The sequence below is a fragment of the Lygodium microphyllum genome, chromosome 26 (assembly GCF_053477565.2).
Source record: "Lygodium microphyllum isolate KBCC chromosome 26, Lygodium_microphyllum_v1.1.10, whole genome shotgun sequence".
NCBI classification, from domain to species: Eukaryota; Viridiplantae; Streptophyta; class Polypodiopsida; order Schizaeales; family Lygodiaceae; genus Lygodium; species Lygodium microphyllum.
The window spans coordinates 77,624,940-77,637,443 of record NC_141160.1 but is presented as its reverse complement, the minus strand read 5'-3'; the positions used below and the strand labels follow the sequence as shown (position 1 = coordinate 77,637,443).

At 40.3% G+C, this 12,504-nt stretch overlaps 1 protein-coding gene across 5 annotated transcripts in view; it reads left to right on the top strand.

Moving 5' to 3' along the window:
* NOF1 (U3 small nucleolar RNA-associated protein) overlaps positions 1 to 12,504 on the top strand; it is a 56,771-nt gene that overhangs the window by 34,716 nt on the left and 9,551 nt on the right. For 4 of the 5 annotated variants that reach the window (XR_015688906.1, XM_087668305.1, XM_087668307.1 and 1 more), the window contains exons 11-18: positions 3,162 to 3,200; positions 3,310 to 3,398; positions 3,494 to 3,558; positions 3,669 to 3,715; positions 3,800 to 3,859; positions 10,806 to 10,877; positions 11,062 to 11,091; positions 11,225 to 11,319. Coding sequence is in view for 4 of the 5 variants with exons in the window: in XM_087668305.1 (XP_087524431.1) it covers positions 3,162 to 3,200; positions 3,310 to 3,398; positions 3,494 to 3,558; positions 3,669 to 3,715; positions 3,800 to 3,859; positions 10,806 to 10,877; positions 11,062 to 11,091; positions 11,225 to 11,319 (497 nt within the window). In the remaining variant the exon portion in view is untranslated. Of the gene's footprint in view, positions 1 to 3,161; positions 3,201 to 3,309; positions 3,399 to 3,493; positions 3,559 to 3,668; positions 3,716 to 3,799; positions 3,860 to 10,805; positions 10,878 to 10,982; positions 11,092 to 11,224; positions 11,320 to 12,504 lie in introns of those variants that run through there. The other variant, XM_087668308.1, reaches the window with a different exon arrangement.

Genomic DNA, 12,504 nt, shown 5'->3' with positions numbered 1-12,504 from the left:
AAACTTTCATTATATTGAAAGTTTGTACCTTAGAATGTAGTTACATTGAAAGTTTTGCCTAGTAAGTAACTCATTTAGGGCACTTAAGTTATTAAGCAAGACCTGAGCTTAAGTTTGGTCTAGTGAGTAGCTTAGTTAAGATTAATGATCAAGTCAATAACTATTCCTCGACAAAAAACGTGATTTGGTTAAGGGGAAGCAGTTATTGATTTGGAGACTTGATCTTGTCTATTTGGGGGCTCTCTCTCTTCGATTCTTATTTTTGAAGAGTTGTAGCAGCAAAAGGAGATGCATGCTTGTTGATTTTTGGCGATGAATAGCAAGAGGAGTGTGTGTTGCAGCCATCCTGAGGTGCTGGATAATTGGGAATCAATTTCTTTCTTCTCCTCTCTCTCTTTCAAGCTTGGTAAGCTATGTTTTGTAGCAAAACAGAATTAGGGTTTTCTGTTTACAACAAATTAGTGGGTAGGGTTTGCAAAACGAAAAAAGTCATTTTGGGTGTGGAATGCTTGCTGAAGACATTTAGGGCAAACAATATTAGTGCAAATGCACTCAGACATGTAATCTAATTTCTAGCCATTGAAAGCATTAATTTCAGCATCCAAGCTCAAGGCAAATGCTTCTCAAAGATTAGGGTTTATGGACAATATGTTAACAGGTTTGAATTATCTCAATTTGACAGTGAACTACAGGAGGTGCATGGGTTAGGCAAAGCTCTATGATTCTTAGACAATTAAGGTTAAGGTCTCATTCGACAAATTGGTCCTGTTAGATACTAAGATTTGTGTGAATTCCTCTTAGATTGTAGTGTGGAAGTTGTGAGAGACCATGGATGCATTTTCCAATGTCATGTTGGTCAATATTGGAGTGATTGCATTTTTGTATGTTTGAAGACATAAGTTTGAGTATGTAATTGAGACAGATTCAAAGGTTGTTGATGAATGTTGGTGAGAGCAATTGAGAAACAGAGCAATTGGTGTGAATATGATGCATTGAAGAGTGAGGCACGTGAAGAATCATTAGCAAAGAGGGTGCTGGTTTCTGACAGCCATGTTGATTGCACAGACATGCCTCAAGCAGTTCATGTAAAGGCTCGTCTTCAATATTAAAGAAATTTTGTAAAGGGGCGCTCACTTTGAGGGCCACTCTGGTGTTGTCTATTGTGCTAGAGCGCTCTAGCTCTCAGGTTCTTTGTGTCATTTATTCTTTGCTAAATTGAATAGTGTGTGTGCTGTAAGTTTATGTTCATTGCCCTATAGATCGGATCTACAGGCTGGTTTTAGTGCTTTTGGTAGATCTTTGCACTTGGAAGATCACTTGATCATCCAGTAAATTTAGTATTTGAGGGCCAGAAGGAGATTTGACCATCCAATAAAGTTTAGTCTTCAAGTGTCAAACTATAAGGAGGTGGCATTATGGGCTTAGCTAAAAGGAAATACAAGAAGTAGAATGGTAGTTAGCCAACTGCCTAGCAAAAGTTTTTGCATGACCATGTGTATCCCTTGAGCTTTGCTAATTCTATTGATGAAGAAAAAAGATGGATAATGCGGATATGTGTTCTTTATTGTATGATAAAGAATAAGTATCTGCTCCCTATAATACATAAGCTATTTAATTAGTTGATTGGAGCTAAGTATTTTACAAAGACTGAACAATGCTGGAATTAGGGTTTATCAGCGGTCTTGAGAAGCGTGCCATTGAATGTTGGCCATTCCCAACCGTTCTAAGTTTGCTTAGCTGCTTGAAGGTGGACAACAGTGTTTATGTTATCAAAACCCTAGTTTATAGCAGAAATTAGGGTCTTTCAGCCACCTTGAAGTGCATGCCCATGAAATAGAATCCCAAAGATTAAAGCAGCTGCTGGAATTGAAGCAATTACAGCAGATCTGATAGAGATTGTACATCCACATTGAAGTTGACCCGCATGCAATTATTGTCGATTCAATTTGTGCCAGTTGATTGTGGACTGTCCAGGATTTTTGTGGTAAGGTTTTATTTCAGATTTTTGAATTCATTTACTTGCTCAGATTGTCTACTACCATTTCTGAGAAGGAAGGCTGGTTTCACAAGGACATACCAGTTTAAAATGAAATGGCAGCTCAGATAAATAAGCACATTTTCCACTGCACATTGTTTCCCCAGCAGGGATATAGTCTGAATGGTAGGTCAACTTTGTTAGGAGCAAATATCTAGAAACACATTTACTACCAATTGAGATGATCATGAAGTGCTTAAATGAACTTAGGACATGTCAGTGTAATGAACTGGCAGTGTAGATAAATATGCATATTTTGCACTGCTTGTTTTTACAGCAGGGATATGGTCTGAATGGTAGGCCTAACTTTAATAGTCACAAATCTATTAGTTGATGGGCAACCTCTGAAGCAAGTATGTTTGCTATTTTGGAGTAGAATTTATTAAGTTTGGTATAGATGAACTGCCCAACCGCTACAAAAACGACCCCTTTCTTTAGATATAGAAGAGTAGAGAGTGCTAGGCTATGATGGAGAGATGGGGAAAGTCAGGAAGAGGCATCAGGATCCATTAGGACACTTAATGTAGACAGAGAGAGAGTGGCAACTTGGAAGTGCAATGTCAAGCCTTTCATGTCTTTGCTGTGATCAATGTACCTCTTGTATTGGTGAATAAGTACTGGATTTGCTGGAAATTAAACCTTAGCGTCTTGTCTAGACACAATTTAGGCTGCTGACTATTTTATTAAGCCTACCTCTGGCTTGATCATGGTCTCTGGCTGTCCCTGTGATCATGATCTCGAGGTCTCACTGACTCCATCTTTGGTTCTTTTGTGACGCTCCTGTCTCTCTTTTTCCCTACTTCGTACTTTTAGAATTAACCCAGTGCATTGTGAATCTCTAAGCGCAGGCCAGTCCCAATGCCAGAGTTTCTGACAGGAAGACAGAAAGATAGGGGTAGTTCTAGAGACCTTGTAGAGGAGTGGCTTCAGAATTTTGTAGAATCATAGGGTAGTTTTTACCTTTAGCAAGTTCATATCAAACATATGACTTTACTCATCTGATAGCTAGCCTTTGGTATGAAAAGGTGTAATGAAATCCAATGATTTTTCTGATATAAGCTATGCGTTTTTGGCTAAGCATTGACTGTGTTGATTAAAATTTTGGTGCAATGGCATCTTGTTACAGATACTTGTGATCGACTATGCAGATGTCATACTCATGCAGGTATTGCAGCATGTGTATGAAACCACAAGCTATGCAGACACTTAATTCTAAAGCAGAAAAAGTTAGTGGTTTTATGCACAACCTAATTGCAGGGCCTTTTTCTTCACAGAACTGGTCTCATGTTGTGGAAATTGCTGAACAACTAAATCAGATACCAGCACAGCAGCATGGAACAGATTTCATGCGAATCAGAGAGTGGTAGTATGACAGTTTCATACATAAATTAGAGGTTTTCTACCATCAATCCTGTTTGTTGGTTTTATACTGGCGATTTATTAAAATCAATGTTCCAGGCTATTAAATGGGCATGGGCGTTATTACCGACAGACCATTCTTCTTTCTGCATTTGCAGATGCAGGTATTGATGTGTCTTCAAACAATATCAAGAATCACATGATCCTTGTATGTTGAATATCTGGAGACTGCTTGGGTTCACAGCAAATTAGTGCTGAGTTTGATGTTTTGCAGGATTGAATGCTTTCTTTCATCGAGCTTGTTACAACTTTGGTGGAAAGGTATGCCTTTACAAGATGACATTCTTTGAGCATAATATTGCTTTAGGTCTGGTCTCTCATTATTTTTCCTCTATTGTTGCACAGGTCAAACTCCGATGTGAATATCCTGGTGTCCTTTCGAAGGTTTTACTTCAAGTGCGCCAGGTACTTCCCATCTTGAAACACCTGGTGTTTGCTCTTTATTTGGATTGGAGAGTGGGGGCAATGAGGACATTACTTTATAAATAGTTCAAATTTGCGGACTATAATTTACGACAGTACTGGTGGCTGAGGGGGAGGTTCACCCCACTAGCCTGTGTAAGAAGAGACCTCTTTTGAGACTTCAGTAGGAGGATCCTAGAGCTTCCAAGTATCTTATTGGGCTCTCTCTCAAGCACATTTTTAAAGTCTCGTTGCATGCTCTGAAGGTTTAGGCTAAGATTGGGCATTGTAGATGGGTAGACCATAATAGAAAGGGTTTGATCGGTGAAAGTTTAAAAAGAATCTCGTTTCTTCAAGTGAAGAAGCTTAAATTAAATGAAATTATTTACATTAGGCCTCCTGGCCAGTCATAAAAAACCATGAAAATCCAGCAGTTACAAGTCAAGCCTTTTGGCTTGATCAAAACATAGCATACAAATATCATGTAGGTGGCACAATAGAAGTGGAGCGAACAACATCCAGCCAAGGAGCAGCAACGTTAGGGACGACCAGGTTTGCCGAAACCATTGAAGAGATTTGCCATAACATCAACCTAAAACACGGGCCACATGCCCATGGATACCCAAGCTCGAGTAAAAATACGAAGGCATTATGGGTGCACTAAATGTGCTAGAGAGATTTCTATTTGAGAAAATAGAAGAGGCAAGGATGATCTGATTGTAGAGTGGACAAAGAAGGCATCTTGTTCAAGATCCAAGAGCGGATGGTGTTCCCGCGAGTCACAAAGGTCCACACATGGGAAACAAAGCTCCAAACTTGTCTTGTTATGGGCAGGAGATGAATAGATGAATCGGTTTGTCATTTAATGTAGTGCAAAATATATATCAATCCCGTGAGAGTTGGCAAGCATGTAGCACATCCCCAATGGGGAGATCCCGAATAAGCAGCCTCCATATAAAAACTTTACCTTGATAAGGAATCTTGGACTTCCATGGTATCCAGAGAAATCTATCCCACCATTTCCCTTTGAAGTTTGGAATGGCGGGCATGCCATATTTTATTGGCTTTCTTAGTGGCCTATCATTTGTCCTCTACCATCTTATGATAGATTTGATTAGTTGGTCTTTTCTGGAGACTATCAAGTTTCACAAACATCCAATCTTGCCAAGGTGAAGAAGGCTAAAAAGCATGCAATGTAGTGTACTATTGAAGTTGCTCCTATAAGGATGGACAAATCAGGTTATAGGCTCTAGGCACCCAAAAAGTACTAGCGAATGTGATGGAAAGAATGAAGATAGGATTGCCTAGGAAGGACACGATTGTGTATTGTTTTCAACCCTAATTAAGCCATTTGATTAAATTTATCTCAAAGTTTTTATCAAGCCAATTTGGATGCAATGTAGTGTACTACTGAAGTTGCTCCTGTAAGCATGCAATGTAGTGTACTACTGAAGTTGCTCCTGTAAGGATGAACAAATCAGGTTATAGCCTCTAGGCACCCAAAAAGTTCTAGCGAATGTGATGGAAAGAATAAAGATAGGATTGCCTAGGAAGGACATGATCGTGTATTGTTTTCAACCCCAATTAAGCCATTTGATTAAATTTATCTCAAAGTTTTTATCAAGCCAATTTGGATGCTTGGAAGTGGTCAACACTTCTGCCTGTAATGAATTTGCCGCCTTTTGGAGATTAGGAGGATGCCAAGCTGTGAAGCTGAGAATCTCCTATTAGAAACTGATCAAATGAGTAAGGAGAAAGGATTGTGAAAGTTTAAGAGGCCACGTGGAATTCAACACATACCACCAAGACACACGGATAACCATCAACCATGTAAGGTACTAGTCTCCTCAATAAAAAATTTCTCAATATCAGTCCAAGGATGATTGTACACACGTAGGGCTTGTAAAAGCACCACTCTTAGAGCTATCATATGGAGATTGACATCCAACAAAGGTGTTCCCCTCTAGTTGTTTTGGAGCAGTAACATGTTGCCAAGAAATCCACACGTGGCCCAAATGATTTCCTTCCTTTTTCCACAACATGACGTGGGTGGGCTGCACCAATTCCGCAAGAGAAACTTATTGTTCCAGGGAAGTAAGGGTGGAAATATGAGATCATACTAGTCATGATGGATTGAGCCTCTTTGAGCTGCAAGTATGAAGACACTTAAATCAAGAAAGGCTTGAGGAGTCACATCTACCCCGATGGGATATCCCAAGTGTTGAGTGATTTTGCCTTTAGAAACAATAGCTCCTTGCTAACTGGAAGCTCTCAAATTAGTCGCCGTACAAGAAATCAATGTATATTTTTGAGAATAACAAGAGCATCGGGTGAGTGACCAATGCAAATAATAAAGGACTAATTGGGCATGGTAAATTGGACAACACATTGTCTACTATGGCCTCCGTAATATCCGTCGCCGCATAAAATCTATCCATTCAAGCTTAACTTGATTTTGGACCAAGTCACAAATGCATATTTTGGTAGCATGAACAACATTAAAAAAAACCTTATGTGGATTCAATAAAGATTTATAATACTCAAGACACATTTGAATGATAGATGGAGGCTTAGTAACCATGTCACCTTGCTCATTTATCAGCTACACAATATTTTCCCTGGCATATTTCTAGTGTAGATAAGCAAAGAAAGTAAACCACTTAGAACTTGTGATGAAGTCATTGGAGGTATGTCCTACTTGTTGCATATATACCGAATGTTCCAACAAAGATCGCAAATGTTGCCATTCAGCTCGAAAAGCAAAACATGTGCATTTTTCCTAAAAACAGGACATGAATCAATATCCATAGATAGAACTTGTGTGCTAAACGAAGTAATTAGTTGCTTGATATACCCCATAAACTGATGCTTTAGCAAGATTGATTAAAACATAGAGGCAATAGAGTAAGCAAGGCCTTAAATGCATGAAGGGGTTGATGAATCATTTCCAAAACCAAGGGATAATGATAAGAAAAGACATGTCGTTTCTTCATCGACATATCAATCATTCTTGGGAGAAAGGAATCACTTTGGCAAATGTACATTCTATCCAGTTGTCCCAAGTATTCAAGTGTTGAAGAGATCGGTATGTAAATTGGTACTGAGAAGGATGTAGCCGAGATCACATGTCTTGTTTCAATGACAAGGCTGCCAAAGCATCCCATTCTTGATACTCAGGACCATCCATTACTTAGTGAGGTGAAGTTTCCTAATCTATAGACACACAAACATTAAAATCACTCATAGCAAACTCTTGATAGGTCATAGAAAGGCAGTGCAAATCTTTTCGAAGTTGATGACGCTCTTGGATGGTATTAGGGGCATACATCCTCACCAACCACAAACCCTCCCCCTCGTGGTGGGTAATCTCCACAACCAAGAATTTGCCTTGAATAGCTTGATGAAATCCTCACCAACCATAAAACCTCCCCCTCATAGATAATCTCCACAACTAGGAATTGCCCTTGAATAGCTTGATGAAACAAGGATGGTTGTGACAAAAACTAACAGCCAACATAACTCCAGATTGATGGGAAACCTGATGACTAAAACACAAAGTATAATCCTTATACACAATGGAGGAACTAGCCAAAGAGTGTTTCTTATTCTCTACTGCACAAAAGCCATCCCAATTATTGGCAAAACACTCCTCCACAATCTAAACTACTCATAGTGACATGGAATGGCCATTTTCTAGCTTCTTGTCCTAGTTCCAACCTATCCTCAAACTGTCCCAAACTGGTCCCTTTGTTAATGTTCTCTCTAATGATGACAAGGAATGGCAATTCTAGTCCCCATCCCCGTTCTTGTTCCTGTTCCCAAAACCCGTCCCATTTCAATATGATACTGCTTACACTACTTGACGAAATCCCTTTAACATTCCATGAGGAAAGTCTCATGATGAACAAAAAAGGGAGTAAACTATGGAATCACTTCTTTCCCTTTAGCATACATATCTTTGGAGGGTTGAAATCTCCATTTCACTATGGATCACATCCACTAGATCTGCCCTTTGCAAACCAACAATCAATGCACAGGGAGGGAAGTGCTGTTGTTGAGAATGGAACACATTGTGAGAGAGCTATAGCCTTCCATGAGCATCAAATCTCAAAGAAGGATCAGAAGTGCCTTTATCAACTATCCTAGTTGCAAATACACATGATGATTGGCGTTCGCAGTAAAGTCTCTTATTCCTCGTCAAAAAGCCTAAATGACAATATTGGGAGTTGGACACATAGGAAAGCAATGGGATTCTTGTCGAGCGTTGCGTCTAATCATAGTGACCCAAGAATCTTGGTGTCTATTCTTGACAAGCAAGACACAACCCACCCTCAATCCCATCGGAAGGTATCCTTGTTTCCATTACCATTTCCATGTAGGGCAAAAGACATAGGGGGTGAAATACCTTGTCGTTGAGACATTCTGAGGATTGCACTCCTGTATGTCCACCCTATTATCACATTTGAAAATGGAATGGCCCAATTGGCCACATCCACAAGCATCATAAGTATGAAAGAGAACCTCAAAGAACCCTTCCTCGAGCTAAAAATGCATTACATGCTGATTAGCCACATTAAATAACCCCAAAACATGCTTAATTAATTAAATTACCGAACTTTCGTTAAAAAGAAATGTGATGCTAGAGAGTGTATATGTCCCATAAGCCAAACCTTAATTTGGGAGGACCCATCCATCTATAAATAGACAAGCTGCCCACCACTTAGTCTCAATCTTGTTTTTGCAGCTTGCAAGTGTCTTCTCTGCTGTCCACACCTTGTTCGTTGAAGATATCTCAGTTTGAGCTGCTGCCTACTACTTCCTATCATCAGGTGCCTATTATCCAGCCCCTTACTGCTATTTGTGATTGTTTTTAGCCTGTCTTCGGTTGCTGAACGGCTAGTGATTGCTGTTTTAAGCTGATCAGCTTGTGTTTACAGTCTCCTGATCATCTGCTGCTGTTGTACAGCCTCTTCAGCTTGTTGCCCAGCTGCCACATGGCACATACTTCTGTGTTTGCTTGCTCCAGCTTCCGTACAGCCTGCCATGTGGCTCATGCTACTGCGTTTTGCAGTCTGCTCTTGTCGCCTAGTTGCTATGTCACCAGATTGCTGTGTTTTGCTGCCCTTCTGCTCCGACTGTCTATTTGTCACTGATTTGGCCTTCATAGAATTATGTTTGTTGTTGCTAGACACCTTCAGAGGCCGCCTGTTGCAACTCAGGATTTGTTAGAGTACAACGCATCTTTTGTTTATACTCCCTACCTAGTCATTGAGACACGTGAGTTCGGGGGTTAATATTTCACCTAGCATACTGTGTTTGCTGCATTTAGCATTGTATTTATCATTATTCAAATTTCTTTCATCTTCTATGTGCATTGTCTGTGTGTTACCCTAATCCCAACTCTGTTTCTTTAGCGGTTTGTGCGTTTGTTGTACAATTGGGTTTGTATTCTATAGTCGAGCATTTCTTTACATCCTTTCAATCCATCATAAATCTCCTCCATTAGCATCATTATGATGCATTGTCATTCAAAAGCATTGAGTGCAGCCATGCTCTGATACGAGTAATCAAGGGTGTCCGCGTGAAATAAAGGATGGCCTCTCGTGAAAGGCAACAATCTGCTGAAACACACTCTTTGTTCCCAAAACAGCCACCACATGATCACCATTTGGTAAAGAGTTCGCTTTACCTTCACTAGCATGCACATAGTCATTCATGAGATTGTTAGCACTCACAAGCATATACTGAAAAACCCATCATGTTGCGAGTGAGGAACACATACACCCTACTGAGGCATCTTTGAGACACCCAAAGCTGGAGCATCGACCATCAGCTTGTGGCGTTTGCCCATCTCATCTCCTTCCACAGGCTTATGAAAGTCCTCAGCTAAAGTTTCAACATCAGGTTCTGCCAATTCTTTTTCATCCCCTTGTCCAAGATGCTGATCAAGGTCTCATCCAGATCAGTATCCCAGCTTGCCTCTCACTTGACAGTGTGTATGCCTGTGTGTATTACTGGTCCTGTCTATGCTGAAACAGTTCTGAAAAGACTGTGTACCTTAATTTGTAACATTTTCATGGAAACCCAGAAGGCTCGCACGGGACTGCAGAAACACTGGCTGGCTGTTGCAAGCAGTTGGTACAGGTGACATCAGCCAGGTTGGGGACACGTCATATGCAGGTTTGTGAACAGGGCGGCATGCAGATCTGCTCTCGAGCCTGTTTGCCTGCGTCTTTGCTGCACAGTCTGGACCCAACAAACTACAAGAGTTGTGACCTGCTTTAACCCTGTGAATATGAAAGCTGAACTTATGATTAGAAAGCTTACCTCACAAGGCCAATTGTTTGTATGAGTTCTTTGCGAGCGGCATTCGATAAACCTAAATCTTACTAAAATGTCATTAATTTGCTACATATGTCTCAGTAAACATTTCAAAATCTTAGCAACAATGCTTTTGGCTTGGATGTTTCCATTAGTGTTGACTCTGAAAATCCGGCCTTTGTAGCAGTACTTTTCTACAGAATGCTGAAAAGGCAGGTGATATGTGCAGTGGACCCAGAAGTTCTGGATAGCTAGATGTTTCGGAAGCAGGATGTTTTGTGCATAAAGTGCTCTTGTACAAGACAGCAAGAGATGAGGTTTTTATGAAATAAAGTAAACAAGTTAGAAGTTTACGCTTGATATACCCTTGTTTATGTTATTCCATTCTAATTCATGCCATGAATTGATTTCATTTAATACAATTAAGAAAAGGACTTTCACTTTTTGAAAACAGAGTTTTTGAAGTTTTACCCAGTGTGAATGATCTTGAACTTGTATGAACCAGTAGTATTAGTGTTTCATAAAGAGAACCTGATGCTATGTGCTAGATGTAGCATCTCTGCCACCAGGTATTTTGCTCTATATTAGTTAGTTTGGTCATATTTACAGGGTTTTGCTGTTGAAACAGGTGTATGATCGTGTAAATTGTAGCTCCATTACTGAAGTAGATGATGCAAGATTCGATATTTTCAAAAAGCAGGTCAGTTTATGCTGTCTAGGAGATACAGGATATAAAGAAATGCCATGCATCTTGTTTTGAGTACAGTCTGTCTGCTCTGGTGTTCCTGTTGTTGACCTTCAACAGTCCAAAGAATTCTTCTACTGTGGCTCAACCACTCTGCCTGGCTTTCAGTGGCTTACACATTCTAGTTTTTCTTAATCAGGTTTTTGCACCTTTGAAGGATTCTTTTCAGGTGAGTTGATCTTTGCTGTAAGGGTTGAATTTTCACAAGGTTGTGATATCAAATGTGCACCTCAAGATTTAAGCGTTTTGCTACTGCCATAAATAACTTAAACCATCATTTGCCTTGTCTTATGAACTTGCAGGGTGGAGTGATGATTTTTGTCAGCTCATACTTTGACTTTGTGCGGCTGCGAAACTTTCTGAAAGCAGAAAATATGTCATTTTGCCTCCTTGGAGAGTAACAATCTGAACTTAGCTTCCTTGATCTGTGCAGAATTATATCCAACTAATAACACGCTGCCTTTTACATTCATTTTTCAATATCATGCTCACTACGAGGGACTCATCTCCTCAATGAATTTGAGCTTTGTCTGGGAAACCTTCATGGCTCCTGTATGTAAGTGTTGTTTTTGGTGCCCTTGGAATGGTAGGCTGTACATCTGAGACCAAATTCCACACCCCTTGCCTGTCCTCATTTCAAAATACTGAGAGATGAAGATAGCAGCGACGGTGGCAGCCGCTGCCGCTGCCATGATAGGAATTACTAGTTCAGTGGCCTTCTCGTTCTTGTCTTGATTGTCCAACCCTGTAATCATGGCTTCTTTGGATTTGCAGATTAGAAGAAGCAGCTAAGCAAACTGTAATCTCGTTTGTCTGTAATGTCAATTTGTTCTTGTGGGCAATTTTCAATCTTGTCTTTGCAAGTAAATATGTTATCCCTCTAGTTATATTCTCTGCCCCTGCCCCAGATCTGCCCTGCCCCTACTGTGCCGCTAATTGGTGCATCATTCACACCTTTGACCTATGGGATTTTGTGACAGCCCCTATTCCCTGACCTCTTATGGATCCCATGTTGGAGCAACTGCAGGCTAGGGAGCTTTATGGGATTGGCTCAACACGAGAGCCCGCTCTTTTCTCTTCTTCAATTGTATGAATTCTGTGCTCATGCATGTAAGTTGTATATACACTACAGCAAAAATCTGAACCAAAGATTTTTGCTGGTTTGGAGCTGGCAACTATCAGCTCAGCACAAAGCGTGTAGACAGTAGAGGGAGCAAGCGCGTGGTCACTTCTTTACCAGGTCTGAAGATTTTTGTTGGTTTGGAGATGGCTGCTATCAACTCAGCACAGAGTGTGTAGACAGTAGAGGGAGCGAGAGAGTGGTCACTACACGACACTTGATTAGTTCAAAAGAGTGTAACTCAAAGTACAAAGTACAACCCTTAGGACTTTAGGGTTGTGTAAGTGCCTTAAGGTGCATTCACACACGAACATGTGTAATGTGTGATAAGTGACCGAACTATGTAACATAAATACACAAACAAAGAATAATGGTTGGGAGGAAAAACCTCTCTTATGAAGAGTAGAAAGTGCCCAAGTATCCTACTACGGATCAACGACACTCCTATGTGAGTGTGGGCAT